General features: G+C 35.9%; 1 protein-coding gene across 1 annotated transcript in view; it reads left to right on the plus strand.

Moving 5' to 3' along the window:
- Window positions 1-24,595, plus strand: part of ZNF804A (zinc finger protein 804A) — a 343,178-nt gene that overhangs the window by 293,989 nt on the left and 24,594 nt on the right. Inside the window, exon 2 of the mRNA XM_062201039.1 lies at window positions 606-749. Within this exon, the coding sequence (XP_062057023.1) occupies window positions 606-749 (144 nt within the window). The remainder of the gene's footprint in view (window positions 1-605; window positions 750-24,595) is intronic.

Genomic DNA, 24,595 nt, shown 5'->3' on the forward strand with positions numbered 1-24,595 from the left:
AGTTTAATCCTTTTCAGTTTAGATATACAACTTAAATAACTTGTAGAAAAACATCTTATTTTCCAAAGAGAAGAGAATATTTCTGATTTCTACTTAAATTTATATTACTCAAGATTAAAATTTTAGCCAAATGAAATCTTATTGAGATAAAAAAACATTGCTGTATAGTTAAGGAAACAGTATCAAAAATGAATATTTGTGCACCAATATTAACCTTCAACTGGGTTATATATTTCATATTCAGAACAGAAAAGTTTTATTTTAATGAATTTATGCAGAAATCCATAGTTGAATCAACATAGATATCTGATTTTCATTTTAAAAATTATAACAGACCATAGGGACTTGTTAAGTCAGGGCTTCAGTTCTTTGTATGATTTGCTTTCCTTCTTATTTCTACTATTCTTCTCATTTGTTATCTTGACTTCTTTTGTTAATCTTTTATTTTTATCTAACTCAATTTATTCTGATTTAGTTTCTGGTATTCACTGTATATTTCTCTTTGTTGTATTCTGTTTCTAATCTATTTTGAACAGAATTTGAAAGCTGTTCAAATAAACTAAACTCAAGAGAGAGCTAATTGCTTCCTTCCTTTTGTTTACCAGGACTACGCTGAGAAGGAGAATACTATCGCAAAAGCTCTGGAGGATCTGAAGGCCAATTTTTACTGCGAACTCTGTGACAAACAGTATTACAAACATCAGGAATTTGACAACCACATTAATTCATATGACCATGCTCACAAGCAGGTAAGAAAGACATGTGCAGGAAAACACTGGCCATTCTGAACTTTTGGAGTACGTTGAATTGTAAAGACTGTATGAGTATAATATTTTTATTTATTTTTTCTTTGACTTACCATTTTAAAGATGTCATTCTGGGGTGATGATTTGATGACTTAAGGTAAAATCAATTTAAAAAAAAAATGCACCAAAAGCAATGTCTGAGACAACTGATCAACATAAAGGAAAACCTTTCATTTGCCTTTTAGTGAGTTATAGTGTTTTGAAAACAATATTCTGCAAGCTATGAGCCTCTTAATGTCCACAAATGTATGAGACTTTTGAATATTTCAATCGTTATTATATTTGTCATGTGTAAAGGAATTATATACATATGTTCATATATCACTTAACTATAGGGATATGTTCTGAGAAACATATCGTAAGAGCGAGTATATCAATAAACACATCATGAGAGCAATTTCATCACAATGTAGAGATCATATTGTGTCCTTAACATATACCAAGATGGGTACACCATCACTAAGAGATAGATCCTTATGAGTATATACTGTCATTCACCAAAATGTCCTCATGAGGCTCTGACTGTAGTTTGCAGCACACATTTTAGATTTAACTACTTGCGAAAGAAGAAAAGGGGAAAGAATAGTTGATGTGCTAGAAATGATTCAGTGTTTTGATTTAAATCCATAGTTAACATGTATACAGCTTATGTTAATATTACTTTCATTTTACTATCATTTATAAATCCAAGGTTGATTTTTTGAAAAGTCTAAGGTGGAGGTTAAAACAGCAATGATTTCAGAAAATAAATTAATTCTGATTCTGTTTTCTAACATGCTACATATTTACCAGTGCAACATCGTTTGCTGTTTAGCCAACTTTATATAACCATTTTAGGATCAACTTATAAGTATTTTCTATTCAGCCATCACTCACAAACACAATCCACAGTATTCACTTTAGTGTTAATAAAAGATACATTTTAAAATAGATGAACCTACACTAACTTTCCATCAATATCAGAGTTATTTAGTCTAAGGGAAGAGTAATGGGAAAATGATCATGTTAAATGTTTATGAAGCAATGCTATGCATTTTATTTTGCTATGAATCCTTCCAGTCTTTAGTACAGACTAAGCTTTGTTTAGCAGTCTTTTGTAAGAAAATGGTTAGCCTTCAGTTATATACATGAGCAAATAATGCATGCTTAGCTTATTATCTGCTCTTGTTCTTTTGTTTCCTGGTCTATTATAGAGCCACTGAGACACTGGCTAAGGGAGATATTTTGACAGAAATATTCCTATTTTTACATAAAGATACATGCATATGAATATATCATTTCTTGACGAATATTAAAATATATCACAGAATAATATGAGTTTTGTTCTACAATTAATGGCAATATTTGGATAAAAATATTTCTGGAATGCTGTTCCCAACCTGGTACATATGAGAAAGTTGTTCCTTTGAGTATTTCTAGATATTCAAAAGCACATGATACATTAATGTATGTGTTTCGTCATGTATGGTAAGTATTAGTGTCTCAAGAATATCTCACTAAGTATTAATATATTTTGCCCCCTGACCCCAAAGCATTATTCAGTCCTAAAGTTGTTTTGAAGATCAAGCTCTGGTTATTACATTTCCTCTTTTCTTTTTTAAAGATTATTTATTTGAGAGGTAAAGTTACAGAGAGAGAGGGAGAGATGGAGAGAAAGGTCTTCCACCTGCTGGTTCATTCCCCAAATGGCAACAATGGCCAGAGCTAGACAATCTGAAACCAGGAGCCAGGAGTTTCTTCCAGATCTCCCTTGTGGATACAGGGGCCTAACCACTTGGGCCATCTTCCAGTGCTTTCCCAGGCCATAAGCAGAGAGGTGGATCAGAAGAAGAGAAACCAGGACACAAACTGGTGCCCAAATGGGAAGCTGGCACCGCAGGTGGAGGCCTAGTCTATGCCACAGTGCCGGTCTGTCACATTTCCCTTTTAGCTTCTTATTCTTAGTGAATTTAGGATTATTCTTTAGTCACCCCTAAAGTTGTTTTGACGATCAAATTCTAGTTATCACATTCTCTTTTTACCTCCTTCTACACAGTGAATTTGGGATTCTCTGTATATTTTGTAAAGATTCATTCATTTATTTGAAAGTCAGAATGACAGAGTGTGTGGAAAAAGAAATACCTTACATGTGCTGATGCATTCACCAAATGGTAGCAATGGTGGGGCTGGGCTATGCTGAATCTAGTAACTTGGAACTCTCTCTGGGTTCCCCATGTGCATAGCAGGAGCCCAAATACTTAGGCCATCTTCTCTGCTTTCTCAGGCACACTACTGGGGAGCAGGATAGGAAGTAGAGCAGCTGGGACTGGAACCAGCGCTCAGATATGAGATGAAGGCGTAGCAGGCAGTGGTTTAACTTACTGCCCCATATTTTCTGTATTCTACATAGGTTACCTCAGGTATTCCTGCTGGGTCTGGCTTGGTATTTTGAAAATCTAGAGGCTGATCTTTGACAAAGTTCAGCGGCATCAATCACTATAGATAGATAACACCATCAAAACCCTTACTAACTCTGGTCAACAGCACGGTTGGAACATGAGCCGATGTTACAACAGCTGAAGAAACTTAAACACTATATGAACATTATATCATGTTCCCTAGGGCGATGGAACACCCTTGAGGGTGTCTTCCTAGAGAATGCTGCTTTTTCTGAACAAAGATGTCACCACCATGACAGCGACAGCTGTCAATGTTTCCATCATATGACTACCACATCTTGAACACTGTGAGTGAAGCTGACAGGGACACAGACTGGGATGCCCAGTATAGACTTTTGTCTCCTCAGAAACTGAAATTGGTGTATAAAAAACAAAACATAAAACTACCTGATGTCTATCAATGGCTGGGCCTAACACTTGAAATGGTAGATCTTGTTGAGTAGGTGAGTCCTATGAAAAGCTGAGAAAGCTGGTTTGCATAAAGAAAGAAAGAAATGCGCAAGAAAATTGATATGCAAGTGAGCATGTCAAAAGAGGGGGGGGGGTTGGGAGAGAGAATGGATATAGCAACTTGATTACCAATTATTTTCTGATTCCTAAGAACAGTCCATCCTACAACTTACTCTATGACCCTGTCCTTGAGTTCTGAGAGTTATTTTAGCTTGCTACTAATAATCATACTTAAAAATAATAGCCTATCTTGATGCTTGCTATTAGTTGCAAAGAACAACAAGATATTTTCTTCATAAAGCACAAAGTTATTTAAGCATCAGGCCAAGATTTTTGGTTTCTCATAGCAAACAGCTTTGTAAGTCCGTATTACCAGCAGTTAATTTTCATTCAGGTAAATCTACATGCAATTTGGATACTTGGGTTAAAAGAAAAGCAGAGAGAGCACAAATCTAATACATTCATTCCCTGCAGAGATTTGATTACCAGGGCCAATGGGTAAAGAAGAAAGGGAGGATGATTTACTTATTTTAATGAGTCCTACCTCTGTCACTTACCAGCTATGTGGCCTTGGGCTAAATAATCAAAGGTTCAGTGAACTCACCTCTTTGTTCTTAGGGAAATTAAATGTTAAAATACACAAGAATACACTTTACAGATAACTTGGATAATAGGAAAAGCTTCAAATTTTAACTTATTTTAACTATTGCTTTATACAATTTCTTTTCTCCCAGGATATTTTAGAAGCTGACAGTTTACCTTTGAGACTACCATTTATTTAGGCTTGCTATGGAGGAACAATTTTGTTTCATGTAGGCTAATAGAGTTTAAAACACATCTAGGTAATCTTGACCCAAGTGCTGTTTTACTTGTCTCTGTATCTTTCCAAATCTGCTTTGGCAAAATATATATTCTTTTGAATCTGAAATTCAAAGGAAAACACTTTATTTTTTTTGAAAATCTCTCTCAAGCATCTATCACTATGTAATAGAAACAGAGGTTTAAGAAGAGGAAGAAATACGGATTTTACAAAGGTGATTACAGTAATTCCTAATTCAGGGTACATTTTTATATATGCTTTTAAAAACTTTGTAACTCAAAAGCTTTTGTACTGTAACTGCCTAAGGAAGGAATCATTGTGGGTATGTCTTCTAACCTCACAGCATCTAGTGCAGCATCTTGCATAATTCAAACTCCAATCAATGCTTCTCACATAAATAAGTGCATCAAGGTGAGAGTCAAACTTCATTCTGAAGGGCCAGTGTTGTGGAGTAGTGGGTATAGCTGCCACCTTGTTGCTGGTTCCTGTCCCAGCTATTTCACTTCTGATCCAGCTCCCTGCTCATAGTCTGGGAAAAAGTGGCAGAGGATGGTCCAAGTGCTTGGGCCCCCGCCACCCGCATGGGAGACCTAGATGAAGCTCCTGGCTCTTGGCTTCAGCCTGGCCATGCACTGGCTGTTGCAGCCATCTTGGGAATCAACCAGCAGATGAAAGGTCTCCCTGTCTCTCCCTCTGTCTCTAAAATACTGACTTTCAAAATAAATGAATAAATCTTAGAAAACTTCATTTTGAGATTTTGTAATAAGTCTTATTTTTATTGTAGGATAAGAGTTTTCAAAGATAATTTATTCACAGGTTTGAAATTATATAAAACCATGTGGAAGAAGAAGTCTGTTAATGAGGATGTGGTGGTGCTTAAAAGAGGAGGGAGTTTTCTTTAACTCGTTCCTCATTCACAGAGATTGGCTTATCATAACAGTAAGACTACCTATGATAATAGCAATTTAAATAACATATAATATGCATATTCAACAAAGATCTTCATATACATAAAACTAATCTTGATGTTTATATTGCAAATTATCATTTTGCGGTAGGACAACATGATTAAAAGCATGTAGCACCTTCAGAAACACCTGGGGGAGTTCACTTTTTTTTTTTTTTTAAGATGTATTTATTTATTTGAAAGGCAGAGTTACAGAGAGGCAGAGGCAGAGAGAGAGGTCTTCCATCCACTGGTTCAACCCCAGATGGCCACAACGGCCAGAGCTGCGCCAATCTGAAGCCAGGAGCCAGGAGCTTCTTTTGGGTCTCCCAAATGGGTGTGCAAGGTCCATCTTCTACTGGATCGGAAATGGAACAACCAGGACACAAACTGGCGCCCATAGGGATGCCAGCACTGCAGGCAGCAGCTTTACTCTCTATGCCACAGCACCAGCCCCAAGAGTTCACTTTTATCAGGGTAGCACAAAAGATACTTCAAAAGACCCCTTTAAATAAATACATACTCCTGGGGCCGGCGCTGTGGTTCCCTTGGTTAATCCTCCACCTGTGGCACCGGCATCCCATATGGGCGCCGGTTCTAGTCCCGGTTGCTCCTCTTCCAGTCCAGCTCTCTGCTGTGGCCTGGGGAAGGCAGTGGAGGATGGCCCAAGTGCTTGGACCCCTGCACCCACATGGGAGACCAGGAAGAAGCACCTGGCTCCAGGCTTCGGATCGGTGCAGCGCCAGCCGTAGCGGCCATTAGGGGAGTGAACCAAGGGAAGGAAGACCTTTCTCTCTGTCTCTCTCTCACTGTCTATAATGCTCTCTCTGTCACTCTCTCTCACTAACTCTGCCTGTCAAAAAATAAATAAATAAATATTTCTACAGAACAAGTAAGAGAAGCACAGAGAGACTGAGAAATAGAGAGCTCACCATCTACTGGTTCACTTCCTGGGAATGAGCCAAGTGGAAGCAGGGAGCCAGGAACTCAATTCAAGTGTGCAACATGAGTGGTAGAAATTCAATCACTTGAGTGATTTCTGGTGCTTTCCATAATGCACATTAACGGTTTTGAGTTAGGACTAGAAATGTGTATAGAACCTGGGCATTCTGATACAGAACATAGTCGTCTTCTTCTTCTTTTTTTTTTTTTTTTTGGACAGGCAGAGTGGACAGTGAGAGAGAGAGACAGAGAGAAAGGTCTTCCTTTTGCTGTTGGCTCACCCTCCAATGGCCGCTGAGGTCAGCGCGCTGTGGCCGGCACACTGCGCTGATCCGAAGGCAGGAGCCGGGTGCTTCTCCTGGTCTCCCATGTGGGTGCAGGGCCCAGGCACTTGGGCCATCCTCCACGGCACTCCTGGGCTACAGCAGAGAGCTGGCCTGGAAAAGGGGCAACTGGGACAGAAAACGGTGCCCCGACTGGGGCTAGAACCCGGTGTGCCAGCACCGCAAGGCAGAGGATTAGCCTATTGAGCCGTGGCACCGGCCAGAACATAGTCTTCTTAAACAATGTCTTGTCTGCTAGATCAAATGCCCTTTCTGAATGCCAAAGTTTAAAGGTAATATTAAAGAAAATACGTATTTGAACTCACGGTTTTTAGTTATGTCTTAAATAAGACATTGAAAGGATAGAACATTATGAAAGAAATTAGCATTACATAAATTTTGATACTTCATTACAAGAAATTTTCAATAAAGTAAAAAATCAAGCAAGAAATTAGAAAAATGTGTCTGCAGGCTATGTAACCAAGAAATATTTAACATTAAATATGAGTATGCATAAGAAAAATTGAGTATAATTTACAAAAGAGGAAACACTAAAGACTCTTTAATATATTAAGAAGTGATTAAAAAACAATTCTATACCCTCTAGAATGGAAAATATAAATCTAGTAATATCAAGTGTTAATCATGCATATCAATAGGAGGGCTGTATGCCTTATCTATAAAAGCATAACTTGATTTAGCAACTACAGAAAACCATTTTATAATTATATATATTCACATATCAAAACAAAAAAATCTTCAACAGGGATCCTAATAGCTATGCACAACTATGTTTTTTAATAAAGCATGAAATTTTTCTTCAATGCAGATTAACTATTATAAATATCACATGGATCTTAGAAATATAATGAATTTTTTAAAAGTTACAAAAAAACCCTACACATTTATATTCTTCAATATAAAGCAAAACATAATGGCATAAATTTGAAGGTTATGGATAATGTGATTTAAAACTTTTTGGAAAATGATGAATATAAAACTCAGGCTTATGGCTACTTCAAGGCTTGAGCCACAATTTCAGTATACCAGAGGGGATGTGAGTACAAGAAAGATATTTTAATTCCTAAACTGGATGGCAGAATCAGAGTTACTGAACTTATTATAATGCTTTATATGATAGCACATATCAATTACTACATAGTAAGTGATTAAACCAGACAATATCATGGCAAAACACATGATCTCAAAGTTTCTGAAATTCTTATCATAAGCTTGCAAACTGTATTAATTGCAGTGAAATTGTTAACATTAAATGGAGAATTATAAATGAGGCTATTAACTTCTCTATGCCATTCTAATCTTTAACCACTTTTTTTAAAAAAATTATGTATCTCTCTGTTGCTTAATAATTATGAGGCAATCTTGTTTAAATTTGATTTTGTAAAACTTCCTTTCATATCAAAATGAAATTTTCCATGAAAAAAATATAAAAGACAATGAAACGTTTTCATTGATCTTTTTCTTTTTCTTTTTCTTTTTCTTTTTCTTTTTCTTTTTCTTTTCTTTCTTTTTTTTTTTTTTTGACAGGCAGAGTGGACAATGAGAGAGAGACAGAGAGAAAGGTCTTCCTTTGCCGTTGGTTCACCCCCCAATGGCCACCACGGTAGGCGCGCTGCGGCCAGCGCACCGCGCTGATCCGATGGCAGGAGCCAGGTGCTTATCCTGGTCTCCCATGGGGTGCAGGGCCCAAGGACTTGGGCCATCCTCCACTGCACTCCCTGGCCACAGCAGAGAGCTGGCCTGGAAGAGGGGCAACCGGGACAGGATCAGTGCCCCGACCGGGACTAGAACCTGGTGTGCCGGTGCCACAAGGCGGAGGATTAGCCTAGTGAGCCGCGGCGCCGGCCCATTGATCTTTTTCTTTGATTATCTGAGCACATCAGCCTCTTACTATTAAATATAAAGAGTAAGCCATTTCTATTGCACTTACATTTTATAACAGTATAGTTTATTCAAAAGTATAAATAATTACAGGATTTTGTTAATAAAAATAAAATTTAATTTTATACAAATCAATGACAGTTTATTCATTCATGTGCGTACATACTAATAGTTTATTATTGTAAAACATAGGAGATAGTAGTATAATATAGGAAATCCTTTATTTTACAAATAGTTATACAACCCAGTGTCTTGTGACAGTCTCTTTACATCTACTGTCCTAGTTTGCTTATTAAGTGACCTTATTTGTATAATAAATAACATGGCCACAATATGGTACTTTATTGTAAAGCAGCAATATTTTTGGCTACTTTTGAAGACATGGAACATTTAAAGACAATGGAGTAAGCAAAGCTGACTCTTCATGCAACTTATATATTTACTCAAGCTTTGTGATGTCAAAGATTTCTTAAAAGTTTAAGAAGAATCCTGTATCTAACATATTTGTGTGCAGTTCTTTGTTTTGTGAAAACTATACATATATACATTTGCATGTGTTTCAGATGTGTTTGAAAAGTAGACTTGAGCACCTTATACTGGTTCTATTACTAACTCCTGGTATAGACTCAGTTTTTTTTTTTCCCCCTAGTCCTCTAGGATTACATTTCTGTGACTGTATATAGGGATTTCAACTAGTTTACTTTTATTGGCCTTTTTGAACCTAAGTTTCAAGAATTCAAAGTCATTAAGTATAATGAATAGTTAAGGCCTATGTATCCATCATAAGTTTACCTAATTCTCAATTCTACATTTTCTAAGCGATACTATCCCTAAAAAATGAATAATTTCCAGTAAAGTCATGTCTAGTCACTGAGTTAAAAAATAAATTTAAAAAAATGGGATACTCAGGATCAGACAAAGAGGAAATATTTTCCTCTAACCATTTCACCTGTTCATCTGCTCTCACACTGTGTCTATCCTTTTACCTGACAGCCTGTGGGCAATTCAGTCATTTTCGCCATAAGAGATTGTCACACTGATGCTATGAAGAGATAGAAAAGGGAATGATTGCCTTTTTGCTGCTGCCCCTCCAACATCTTGGTTTTTGCTTTAGTGGCTGCAGTGTGACTGACACACCTCCCAAAAGGCACTGAAGTGACCTTCACCTCAGCGAGTGGAGATTCAGTGCCTTGGAGCATGCTGTGTTGTTCTGCTCCAGAGGAGTCAGGGTCAGGCCAGCTTGTTGGAATGAGCTGTTCCTACAGGGATTTCTATTGCTATAGATATGAAATGGCTTTATTCCCAAGTTGAACATTTCCTAATAATTTAAACTACTGCTCAGTGATCTGACACTTGAGAAGGAAAATGCTCCTGATATTTGGGTGTAAATATACATCTGTGCATCAGTACTTAAAAGTTGATTTTAAAAATAAGAGCTCTGAATGGGGCAATGCAGAATATAATTGCTTCAGATGCTTCAGATGTCTTCCCTGGTTTATGCTTGTGTGTGTGTGCGTGTGTGTGTGTTTGTGTGTGTTGTGACTGTCAACTGAATTTTACTCTTTTCATGGTTTTTCTTTTTAATCATTGTCAGGATTTTTCTCACAGGACAAGGAAAGAACATACAATTGCTTCTACATATCCTGCAGCCACCAAAATTTGCTGTCTCAAAATAAACACATGCATACACACATAGCTCTATCTATCTATCTATCTATCTAATAGTTAATCATGAATTTTCCCTGTTTTGACATTTCCTATTCAAAGCCATTATTCTTAAAGAACTAAACTGTGGAATTTGCCTTGAGTATGTGCAGACTCCAGGTAAAAGAGTACCTTCTAATATCTGAACTGATTCCAACTTTTGTAAACCTTCACCTAATCAATTTCAAGTCTCCTTCTTTGCTTTCCATCCTCCAATTGCTAAGGACTGTCTATTGATGTTGAAGGTCAGGCAAAAATCAGGAATAAAAACAAATATATTTCCTCTGCTTTATCTAAATATAATTGTGTGACTCTCCCCTCAAATGTTCAAAAATCGCAAGAAAGAAATACACTTAACCTTAGAAGTTTCATTTTATGAATGACAATTAAGCACTTCTATCCAGAACAAAAAGGTTTGATCCATTTGTGTTGTCATCATAAAAAACTTGATTTGTTTAAATCAAACTATAAGAAAATAAATTAGTGTCAATGTTATGTGCTGTTTATTTTTATTGCTATTCACTTTTGGAAGCATATTCTTCTAATACTGTAATAATAACTTGGTTGACATCAATTAAGTTAAGTGCCTTTATTTTATTATTCTGTTTTTATTGCACTTTGTTAATAATAATGATTTAGCAAGTATATTTTCTAAGAATATGTGTACTTTGGGTACTAGCTTACATATTTATCATATTTAGATAAAGTTACACTTTGATTTAATGTAAAGAAGTTGAGACATTCTGTGAATTATTCACTAAAGAATTAAATATTTAAGAAGAAAATTGACTCAAAAAGATAGATATGTAATATTCAAGATTAATATATGAGAATTTGTGAACAGTGTTTCCTCAAAGTAAAATTTTTATTATCTTCTACTAATCCTGTCAAGCACCAAATTTTACACTATCTACTGAAAGGATGATTTTATAATATATTTCAAGATTCTCCTGGCATCTCTTGAAACTAAGATGTCAGGATTTCTGTTCTCTATGATAGGAGATGGACTGGGAATCGAGCAAAGAAACTTTCATTCTAGTTGAATGTTAGAACCATCCAAAAAGATGTGTAAGTAGTAAACGCAAGGTCAGATACAGGTCTGTGGTACATTTCTCATGTTAGAATCTTTCTTGTTGATTATAATAAGAGCCCAGGATTGAAAAGGAGGGTGACAATCAAGAGTCATGAGGCTCCTGTTTAAATTGCCACCCGATGACATGTTTGTATCCCTCTGTGATGTTGAGTACAAAGAAGAGCAAAAGTAAATTTCTTCTACCAGAACAATTGGTTCAAAAATACTATAAAGACAACAGAGACACTAAGAGAATGAAGAGAGCAGCCAGGCAAGTGTGTGGTGATTTCCTCTCTCCAGGGAATGACCTAGAGAGAGTGCATTGCATTACAAAGACAGGGAGAAAGTAAGTATTCTAGAAAAAGAATATCTTGTAGGCTAATTGATTCCCAGCTATTTTGAACGCAGTCAATATATCAAACTGCATTTGGTGGTAGAATCTGTTTAAGCAAAGAGCTTTGCTAGTTGACCTACCTAAATATGCCGTCAATTTGCCAAGTAATTTCTTCTTACCCTCTTGAGGGGGACTCCGAAGGCAGTCAGTTTGAGAACAGGTGATCTTGTTAGGGTATGGATTCATGTAACTTACCTGGGCCAATGAGCAGGTGGGATGCACAAGTAGACTCAGAGATATCTTGTCAGTGAGAGCTAATATGAAGATGAATTTGAGATACCTAAGTCAGGCTTCTGAGTACTCAATCAGAGCAGGAAAAAAGCATACAGTGGGATATACTAGCAATGTGGAGCAATGGAGGCAGCAAAGTGACTAGAGAAATCGAGTGTATGGACCTTGGTTGCCAAAAAAAAAACATGTAAACAGCAACCTACTACCTAACCCAGAGACTAAGAATAATGAGAAAGGACAAGAATAAACCCAAAATGAAATATATGCAGCAGTTATCCCCCAAAGACTTGTCAATAGGAAATTATCTATTTAAATAAGATTCAGAGTAGTAGTCATATTCTACTACCCAGATGTAGGCAGCTCAGAGAAAAGGAAAGGTAATTTAAGAATATATAAAAGCATAAATATTTTTCCACATTTGCAATATAATATGCAGAAAATTTTCACTCAGATACATATTTTACTCATAGGTATTTCTAATAATACAAATATATCTTCATATTTTTCAAACTATAGAATTGACTAAACCCTATCCAAAATACCACAGTATTTTAAATTAAACTTGATAATGAATAAATAAAAATCAAACAGTTTAGGAATGTTTCACTCTATAAAACTTGCTTGATTATTTGAATATTATCTATGTTTAAGCATAAGATCAACTATCTCATTTAGAAGTTACCAACTAATACCTTAAACATAACTTATTTCAATAATCTGGATAACTTGAGAATAAATTATGCATATATTTCTACAAACAGAAAATACCTCATGAAGTACTAAATGGAGAACAAGATAAGTATATGCATATATACATTACAATGCATATGCATTCTTCCTTTATCCAGGAATATAAATAGGTACAGTCTTGGTCATTTGAAGCTGGAAATACTTCCAATAATTAGTATCTCTATGAGTAGCTTTTCTAAAGGAGAATTCTAGAAAAATTTAAATCACTGAAATTATGTATAAAAATGGTTTCTTTATTATTATCACATCCTTTGATAGCAAAATAGAGTGATGTTTACAACTCCATTTCAAATAAATATTTTCTTTCTTGCAATAACAGTTTTTCTTTTTGCCAAATATTCAGCATCTCTGTGCTTTTCCAAATTGCCATAGATATGTCTTTTTTTTTTTAATCTGGACTTTGGGGAAGCTACAAAATGGGTAATCAAATTGTGAACCATTGTGTCACCTGATGTCATCAATTCTTCATGTGCTGAGACTGGTTTACATCATTGTAATCATTATTCTTTGAACAGACCATTTTTAAGATGTCATGAATCTTAGCCTGTACTTTGCCACTATAACAGAAGACCTGAGTCTGAGTTATTTATAGTGAATAGAAATATATTGGCTCACTATTGTGGAGGCTGATAGGTCCAAGATCAAAGGGTCAGTGTCTGACAGGGGTAATCTTGCTGTGTCATCCCGAGTCAGAAGGGCAAGAGACAGGAAGATAAGGCTGATCTTGCCCTTTTATAGCAGCATCAATCACACTCATAAGGGTGGAGCCCTTATGACCTCATCACCAGTTAAAGGTCCCACATCATAGTGCTGTTGTCATAGCAATTAAATTTCAGAATGAGTTTTGGAGCAAACAAATATTCAAATGATAGCACCATGTATAATTATTACACTATTGTTGTTTAGACCTCAAGGTGACTCTAACAATTGCAAAGGCAATAAGTAAGCTCAAAAAGCTTAGGTTGTTCTCATCATAGTTGTACCACGTAATCCCAGCAACTTTCAACTGACTACATCTTGCAAATATCACTCAGAATGTCACTCTTTTTTTAGCATTCCCATAAGGTAAAACTGTTAATTTTGCTTACTCTTTTATCCTAAACATTTAATAGCCAGTCTAGCTCATGATGATATTTAATAAGTATTTATTGAAGAAATATATTAATGAATAAATGAAAAGATCATTGCTTCTTTTTAAGACAAAATGGATGGTCAATGACAGATGAAGCAAGAAGATTAGACACACGAAAGTGGCTTTGATCACTGCGGTGACTGCAGAGATGGAGATGTGTGACTAACCAGGAGGAATACTTTCTGAATGGCAGCAGAAAGACTTTGAATGGATTGGGTATTAGAGGCAAGGGGAGGAAATAACAATCTAATGCCCAGATTTCTGGCATGAGTATCAGCTAGATAGATAGTGATCCCATATACTGAAACAGACAGTTCTGTCACAGGAGATGAACGGACAAAATATCTAGGTAGATAATGCTTTCTTTTTTTTTTAGTGCTCTCCATGTGTTTCTTAGAACAACATAAATTCATACTGCCAATGGAGAAGTCCTTAGGAGTTACATTTCAAGTTTTGACATATCTTCTAAATATTGACTCACTGAATCATCTTACTTTCATTTCTTCTCAGAGTTTGTAACATATATAATTTCTATGTGATATCTAAATTTGATAATAAAAGCATACCAAATTTTATTTTAATGGTCATTGATTGATGTTTAAAGAGTAGTTCTCAAATTATGCTCTTAAAATTGTTGATGGTATGCAATACCTGTAGACTTGTCAGAAATACAGAATTCTGTCCCCCTGGTAGATTTCATGAATCAGAAATGCTGGGAATTTCTGGGGACCAATAATCTATGTTTTATGCTATCAGATAATTGTAATGCAAGATAATGATTGGAAACCACTGTTTTCAAATATTATGTCATGAGGGTGAGAGGTAACAGCATTGTGTTGCAGTGGGTAAAGATACTACTTACAACACCAGCTACTGGGCTTCCAATCCAGCTTCCTGCTAATGCACCTGGGAAGGCAGCAGCAGATGGCCCAAGTACTTGGGACCCTTCCACCATGTGCAAAAGCAGGATGGAGTTCCTGGGTCCTTGCTTCTGCCTGCCCCAGACCTGACTCTGGCAGCAGTTCGGGGAATGAACCAGCAGATGGCAGATGTGGAAGATGGATCTCTCTCTCTCTCTCTCTCTCTCTCTCTGTGTGTGTGTGTGTGTGTCTGTCTGTCTGTCACTCTATCCTTAAATAAATCTTTAAAAAATAGTGTATCTGAGGCATATGTTTGTTTCAGCAGACACTGTTTGGGATGCCCACATTCATGTCAGAGTGCCTGATTCAAGTCCTGGATACTTCATTTCTCCTCCTCCTCCTCCTCCTCCCCCTCCCCCCCTCCTCCTCCTCCCCCTCCTCCTCCTCCCCTTCCTTCTCCTCCTCCTCTTTTCTCTCCTTTCCCTCCTCCTTCTCCACCTCCACCTCCTATCTAGAGAAAGCAAGGCAAAGCTATTGAGACATGGCATAAAACAAGGGTGTATTGAAGAATAGTAAAATAAGAACAGACTACATTCTTTGTATAAAATGTGCTATTTTAAGGTAAATTATATATTAATAAAATTAAAATGAAGGCTATTAGAAAATAGAAAAGGTCAAAATACTTGATACTTTGCTATCTTATGTGTGTTTTAGAAGCACATGTAATTTCCTTCCTTGTCTAAGGAAAATGTTTATAATTTTGTTATATAAAATTCATTCAGCATAAAATGTACCTTGGAAAATATTTAAATACCATTATTTTACATTAAATTATGATGCTTAATACAGAAAAGTAATGATACAGTTTGCCTTGAGGAGTAAAACAGGATTTCAAATGAAGTGATCCAGAGGTTGAACCTGACCTCCATGCCACTTCCCTCCACTCATTTTATTCCTCGGCTCAGTTACTGAAAATCAAACAAATAAGAACTTCACATGCAAGGCCAAGTGAAAGCATATACGAATTTATTTTCATGATATGGCCTGCTGTGACCCTGTCTTCTGTAAGGCAGCCGTCTTCTCAGGTCCTTGCCCACCACAGTTTTCTCATCTCACTGTCTGTTAGTATGCGTTCTGAGAATAAGAGCCTAACCCCAAACCGGGGTCTACAAATGGAAGAATTTTAGCTGATTGTGTGCTACAGTGCTTACAGCTTGAACATCACTGTGGCAGAATCAAAGGGGACCAGAATTTCTTCCAAATTCTAAGAACTGCCTGAAAAAATTGAGCAATGTTTCAGACCCTGGACCCTCAGAGATTGTGTTGTTATTGTTGTTAATTTCTTTTCTTGATTGGAGGAGTGTGAAAAGAAGAGAAAATGACAGAATGGGTAGAATATGAGGGAAGAGAGTACCTATCCTCACTTGGTAAATCATGTCACTCTACTTTTGTTCAAAGACCAATTTACATTTTGTTATTTGTTATTTCTTTTCACATTTATTTCATTTAAAATGAAAATTGCATATGTGCAAATGTATATGTACAACTTTGAGATCTGATAAACATATTCATGTTTCTTTTTAAAATTTTTATTTTATTGTTCATTTACTTGAAAGGTGGAGCAAGAAGCAAGAGCAAGAACGGGGGGGGGGAGGAGAGAAAGAGAGAAAGAGAGAGAGAGTGAGAGAGAGAGAAGGAGATCTTTCATCTACTGTTAGCTCCCTAAATGCTTGCAACAACCTGGGCTAGGTAAGGCTAAAGTCAGGGGACTAAAGTGAGGATCCCCCCTGGTCTCACAGGTCTGAACACTGAAGCCATCACCTCCCATCTCCCTGCTGCATTAGCTAGAAGCTGGCATGGAAGCAGAGGAGCTGGAATTTGAAATTGCACTCTAATATGGGATGCAGATGTCCCAAGTAAAGGGTTAACTCAGGGCACCACAACACCTGTCCCACTCCCACTCATGTTTCTTTTATTCAAATATCAAATCCCTTTTCCCTTCCATTTGCCATGTCTGTGTATGTTTTTAGATGAATACAACTTTTTTAAACCACTTTATTCAATCCATCATTGTCAATAGCATTTTACATTTTTATACAATTTTTGCATAATAATACTTTTTTAAGATTTATTTGTTATTTACTTGAAAGACAGAGGGAGGGAGAGACAGAAAGATCTTCCATCCACTGACTCATGCCCCAAGATTGCCTTAATGGCCAGGGCTAGGTCAGGTCAAAGCCAGGAACATAAGCTTCATGCATGTCTCCAGTGTGGGTGGCAAGGACCCAACACTTGGGCCATTTTCTGCTGCTTTTCTCAGGCCATTAGTAGGGAGCTGGATTGGAAGTGGAGCAGCTGGACATCAATGGGAACCCATATGGGATACAGGCATTGTAGGTATCTGCTTTACCCATTATGCCACAATGCCTGCCCCATAACAAGCATTTTTATAGAGTCAAAATATCTCATCAAGTACTATTTTTTTTAAAAAAAATTACTTATTTATTTGAAAAGTAGGGGGGGGGGGACAGGAGAGATCTTCTACCCATTGGTTCATACCTGAAAGGTCTCCCAAAACCAGAATCCAGGATCCAGGAACTCCATCTAGACCTTCCATGTGGATATCAGGGGACAAAGTACAGTATAGTGTATAGTATAGTATAGTATAGTATACTACAAAGTATAGTATAGTATGGTGTAGTATAAGGGTACTTATGTTCATGGAAATGTTCATAGAAAAATGGAATTAAAGAATAAATTTATTTTGTTTCAAATAAAATCAAAATCTATATGTAGTTTTTTTTTTTTTTCACAATATGCATTTTCCACCAACTTTTGAAAGACCCATCATGTGCCTGGATTTCAGACCCAGCAAGACTCTTTGCTGCAATCCAAGGTGCAGATGAGAGTGATTTGAGAAATGGAATTGTGGTTTCCATGGTGAAGTGGGCAGATGTGCTGAAGGATTAGAATTTAGCTGTAAAAAGAAACTCAGCAAGAGCTTCAAGATTTTGTTTCTAAGTTTGTAAATGAATGATGCTGCAGAAAACTAAAAAGGGTTTAGAATCAGGTATTTGGCTATAGGTGTGTCAAATGATAGTTGCTTATCATAAACTTCAATAGAATGACTATGCAATTAGATGAAGTAGAGTTTAAAGCTATAAAAATGATCGCCATCTAGAAAGCAAGTGAAAAGCAAAATGAATCTTTATTATTTCACACATTACCAGAGGCTAAGTAGCAGAGAAAATACATTAATGAGTATTATGGTTTAACAGGAATAAGAAGTTTTGGGATTCTATTGCACAGCATTGTGACTACAGTTACTGCTAAAGTACTGTATATTCCAGTATTTAAGAATTTCATAGATAGGACTTTGAATGTTTTAATGACAAGAAATGTTGACTTTTTAAGGAGATAGATATACTTGCCCTAATGGGAGACTACATGTATCAAAGCATCACATGGTTTCCTACACACATATACAATTTCTATGTGTTTATTAAAATTGTGTTATTTGCTTTTTAAAGATTTATTATGTTTATTTGAAAGGCAGAGTGATAGAGAGAGACAGACAGATAAAATATCTCTCATCCACTAGTTCACTCCCCAATGGCCTCAAACGGCCAGGACTGAGCCAGGCTTAAGCCAGGAATCCAAAGCTTCATTGGGTCTCCTGCACAAATGGGAGGGACTCAGGCACTTGGGCCACCTTCCACTGCTTTCAGAGGCACATTAGCGGGGAGCTGGATCAGAAGTGGAGCAACTGGGATTCCAACCAATAAAGACACCTGCACAGTATGCGGCAGCTAAACCTGATGCCAACAACACTGACCCCTAAAAATATTTTAAATTAATTTTTTAAAGTCAAGCAAGTGAAGAGCCTAAATATAGATCGTGAACAAGTAGGGCATTGAGGAAGAGGGAAAACAAGACAATTGTCAGGGAGTAGGAGGGAGAAATTGAATCCAAGATAAAGATTTTGATTTTAGTTTTTATTTAGAAATATGAAGGAACTGACAAGAAAGGTTTTTCAAAGGAGTTAAACAGATACCTGACGCCAGTGAGTTTAAGCACGAATGCATAGGTGAAGTGACATTTCTGCTACTGTGAAGAACTTGTTTCTTAAACCTGAGTGGCCCTACATAATATATGAGCAGCAACAGCAGAATGGAAGCATGCAGAGGTTTTAGAGTCTACTAGCCATGGAAAGATTGCCAGCAGCCATTTATGTAAAATGGTAAATATTCTGTCCATTTATTTCCTAGTTTAGATTTGTAACTGTAACTACCCAACATATTACACTCCAGTTCATTTAAAGCCCAAATTTAAAAATTTAAAGCTTAATTTAAACATCTCCAGTTTTTCTTCTGAAGTATCTCAAGGAAATGATATTTTAAAATCATCTCCTCATCTCTGCCTAGTTCATGAACTGAAACAAAAATGAAAGATATTCAGAAAATTATTGAGTTTTAATACCAGGATGATGAAAAACTGTGAAAATCTTCTGACTTTTTGGGGGACACAAATATTCAGATGCTTGCAAATACTTCCTCCTTTTGACATACCCCTTCAGTGAAAGTGTTTCATACATGTTTGACACATTACATATTTTCCCATAATTCACATTCTTTTTGAGGCCCCCTAACTAAATAATATGTTTTTGAAAAATTTACATACTTCAAGATTCACACTTTGTTGTGTAGTTATATGCATTTGAGAAAATTCATAATGTCATGTATCGACCATATTTATGACACATAATAGTTTACTGCATTAAAAATAAGTATTTTGCCTACTCATCCCTTCCCACCTTCCTTCAAATGCTTGACACTTATACTGTCTCTACAATTTTACTATTTACATATTGTCTCATAATTGGAGTCATACAATGGATAACTTTTTAAAACTGGCTTCTTTTTTTTTTTTTTTTTTTTTTTTACAAAATGCATTTAAAGTTCCTTCATATATTTTAGTGGCTTGAAGGCACATTTTTTTTATTATGGAAATAATGTTCTGTTACATGAATGCACTATAATTTTTATCGATTCATCTTGAAAAGACATTTGGTTGCTTCAAGATTTTGGCAATTCTAAATAAAGTACTTTATAAATATCTATGTATGTATATACATATATTATATATATGTCTGTGTGTTTTATATATGTATATATAATATATATAATTACCTATTTGATTAATTCTAGAAATGTGATTGGTGGTTATTTGATAATCTTTGGTGAGATGATTTTTTGACTTTTATATTTTAATTCAGGTGTTTTCTTCATGCAGAATTTTAAAGAATTTTTTAAAAATGTAGTGTATATATGGTATAAAGCATAAAATCAAACTATTTGAGCATTTTTTAATTTTAATTTGGCATCTGAGAACATCTATGTTTATACTTGAAAACACTCTATCTTCAACCCTGTGTTTTGCTATGGTCTACGATGATTAATGATGTACAGATAATAAAGAATGATGGAACATTTAGAAATATTTGTGTGCACTCTTGCACTGGTTTCTGAATATAGGTGAGTTCTATTTTTTTATAATTTGCAAAAATAATATGAAGTTAATCTAACAGTAAATATAACACTAGTGACCTTTTTTTCCAGTTCAAAATCTCCTTAGTTTGAGGTCTACATTGGAAATTGCGCAATCACCTTCTCACTGAGTACAGAATACCAACTCCAAAGAAACAACTTTTCTTACCTAATTTACTGTCATTGCATTTCTGCCTAAACTAGGACTAAACAGATGATAAAAGATTTTTATTAAATTGAAATTTGTCACAAAGTACAAGATATCTTTATAAACATTAAAAGATAATATATGGTGGCTGAAGAAGAATATAAAAAAAATTGTTCAATATGTTTTTATTTCGCCTTCCTGAAGATTGAATTTAAGTGGCTTATAAAGATGAAATTTCAAAATAATTGAAATAAGCTTCTAAAGTACAGGAAAACATTATTATTTTCTCGCCACCAAACTCTTCTAATTCCTCCCAAAGGAATAAACACTTTTGGAAAGTACTCCTATACTGAGTCATTTCCAATTTAATAAATGTAAAATTTTTATTGTCTCATAAACATTTTAAGCAGGCAGAAAGTGGTAAGGTTCTGAATGCATTCCTATTTTATAATAATGTCTGTAAATAGGGGTAATTATAATGAATTATAATCAATTAGCTTCCTGTTTATAAATATGGCTTAAGATTATAATTTTTGAATTAAATATGGGTAGTTAATTTTATACTTATTAAAATCATTATTGATTGTGACTATAATTGTAAGATTACTTGTTATATCTATGTGACAATCACTGGCAAATAATTTCCTCAATATACTGTTCATATTTATCATTTCAAATAGACTTCTACTCTGCATTCTAAGTAAGTTACTGGTGATTTTAAATTTTTAATAGCCTTTTTGTTTATTTAAATATAAAATGCATGTGCATTGTGTATATATAGGTATGCATGATTGTGTGCGACTGCAGAAATCAAATGAATGGTTTGCTAGTTGGAGTAAAATAGAGATCACTCATTTATATCAATGGAATTCCACAGATATGATAGGCACATAAATGCACCTCGTGCTTCTAAAATTTTTCTTTCATTTAAAACCTAAGAATATATCATTGTAAATCAAAGAAGACCTAGTAATAGTTAACAAACTTGATTATTTATTAGGGAGTTATGTTATATTCCCACACTCATTCACACACTGGATATTATCTTTCTAAAGGGAGAAGCAGGGAAAAGGTGGTTAATCAAGTCCTATAATGGCCCTAAAACACTAAGCCTATTCTTTATTAGGATACAGAAGATGTTTCCTTGTAGAATTTATTATAAGGTCATGTTAACTATGAAATAGCTACAATGTGTTTTCACAGCTCAGACAGTAGCCCTAATGACTGGTGTCTCTGCAGTCACAGTTACACTTTTAAATTCACAGCATAGATAGATACATAGATACAGACATACAGATAGACAAAGGTACAGATAAATATTTAAATAGTTTTCTCCCAAAAAGCATCATATTTCTCATCTCCTAGTGCAAATGTATATATTCTAGAAGATCAAAAAATAAGAGTATTTTTGGTTGCTCTTTTAATTAAGGAATGTTAGCAGGAACACTTTGGAGGAGTCCAATTTCTACAATAAAAAATTTAAAAATAAACATTTTCCATACTTAAGTCTTATATCTAAGTTTAGATAATCTGAAATACATAAAAAAGATAACAACATCAAAGGTAAGAATAACCTTTAAGTATAAATCTCATCACTTTTTATTTGAAAGTTTGAAATATTGTCAGTTCTGTTTAAGGTAATATAAAAAATTCAGGTAATACATTGTTTTTTTTTTTATTTCATAAATGTGAATTTACAAAGTGCAACTTTTGTATTGTTGTGGCTTCCCCCCCCCCAACCTCCCTCCCTCCCGTGGCCCTCCCCTCTCCCTCTCCCTCTCCCATCCCGCCCTTTATCGAGTTTCATTTTCAATTACCTTCATATACAGAAGATCAACTTAGTATATACTAAGCAAGGATTTCAACAGGCTGCCCTCACACAACCGCACAAGGTATAGGGTATTGTTTGACTAGTAGTGTTGTTTTTAAGTTTCAGGTAATACATTGTTGATGAAAGTCAATTGCAAGCAATGCTTTATATTTTTGCAATGGTATACAACAGTACATTTAGATTACCATACTTTTACAATATTGTAATATTGAGTTTTTATTTTAATAAAAGAAAACAAGATATATTTTACAAGATAAGTATAATTATTTTTATTTATTGTTTCCATTACAATGCTGTCTTTAAGTCAAAATAGCAAATATAAAATGTGCTTGAGTCATTAAAAAACTTTAGAGACGAACTGAGAGAAAAATTATACTTAACTTATTAATATATAGACTCTAAGACAAGTTTTTATGTGACAGAAATGCTGAGGGAAATGAGTGAACTACAAATCCAGATTTGTTAGGATGGGAGTTGCAACTCTGCACCTCTCTCAGTCCTTTTATCTCTGCTAGTTTGTCCATGTAGTTTTGCTCATATCTATAAGTTGCTTTCTTATTCATATTTGGTGGAACATATTAGAGTTTCTACCTTTTTGGAACAAAGGAATATGTTTCCTGATATTGGATATATTTAGAATAACCCCCTCCCCATTAACATCGTGCCCTAGAAATGCTGTGTATCATTGGCTGCTGTATACTAGTCTCTGAATGGAAATTTATTACATATCTTGAGCTGCAAGATAATAGACCAGGGTAAATTTCTATAAAACCACATGCTTGCTTTACTATTTGACAGGAAAAGAAATGTTCCAGAAGCAGCAACTTAACCACCATGCCAACCACCCATCCCTTGTCTCTTGTATTTAACTTTTAACTTTTTATTAATGACCTTTTTTCATTATGCTTTCGAAGGATTCAATACAACCTAGTTGTAACCAGTTAAAGAGGCTGTCCTTGTAGGAATTATTCATTCCAGATTTCCAAATACTTAAACTATTGCAGTGCCAGGGACATTCTCCCCTACTGGGATAGAAACTTTTGACAAATAAGCTCCCATCCTGCATAACAAGCATCCATACTTCCTTCACTACTTATCATGACCTATTTTTTTATCTATCAAGCTGTGATTGAATCTCCTTCAAAGCTCCATGTCATGTTCTCAAGCTGACTTGCCCCAAACGATAGAGTTAGAAACATACCAGGGGATTCCAATTCAATCCCATCACGGTGGCATGTACCAATGCCATCTCACTAGTCCAAGTGATCAATTTCTGTTCACAATTGATCATAATGATAGGACTAAGAGCCAAAGGGATCACATAAACAAGACTAGTGGCTGCAAATACTAACGGATAGAATAAAAAAGGGAGAGAACAATCCAACACAGGAAGCGAGATACACAGCAGACTCATAGAATGGCAGATGTCCTAAAAAGCACTCTGGCCTCAGAATCAGCCGTTAAGGCATGCGGATCTGGCTGAAAAGCCCATGAGAGTATTTCAGGCATGGAAAGCCAAGACACTCTGGCAAAAAAAAAAAAAAAAAAAAAAAAAAAAAAGACCTAAATGAAAGATCTCCACGAGAGAGATCCCAGTGGAAAGAACAGGTCATGAAAGAAGGAAGTACCTTTCTCTGAAGGGAGGAGGGAACTTCCACTTTGACTACGACCTTGTCTAAATAAGATCAAAGTCTGCAAACTCAAGCCGGCGCCGTGGCTCACTAGGCTAATCCTCCGCCTTGCGGCGCCGGCACACCGGGTTCTAGTCCCGGTCGGGGCACCGATCCTGTCCCGGTTGCCCCTCTTCCAGGCCAGCTCTCTGCTGTGGCCAGGGAGTGCAGTGGAGGATGGCCCAAGTGCTTGGGCCCTGCACCCCATGGGAGACCAGGAGAAGCACCTGGCTCCTGCCATCGGATCAGCGCGATGTGCTGGCCGCAGCGCGCTACCGCGGCGGCCATTGGAGGGTGAACCAACGGCAAAAAGGAAGACCTTTCTCTCTGTCTCTCTCTCACTGTCCACTCTGCCTGTCAAAAAAAAAAAAAAAAAAAAGTCTGCAAACTCAAAAGGCTTCCATAGCCTTGGCAACTCGTGATAAGAGCCTAGGATGATTACTGATGCCATAAACAAGAGTGTCAATTTGTTAAGTCAACAACAGGAGTCACTGTGCACTTACTCCTCATGTAGGATCTCTGTCCTTAATGTGCTGTACATTGTGATTTAATGCTGTAACTAGTACTCAAACAGTATTTTTCACTTTGCGTTTCTATGTGGGTGCAAACTGCTGAAATCTTTACTTAATA

This window comes from Lepus europaeus, chromosome 1 (genome assembly GCF_033115175.1).
Source record: "Lepus europaeus isolate LE1 chromosome 1, mLepTim1.pri, whole genome shotgun sequence".
NCBI classification, from domain to species: Eukaryota; Metazoa; Chordata; class Mammalia; order Lagomorpha; family Leporidae; genus Lepus; species Lepus europaeus.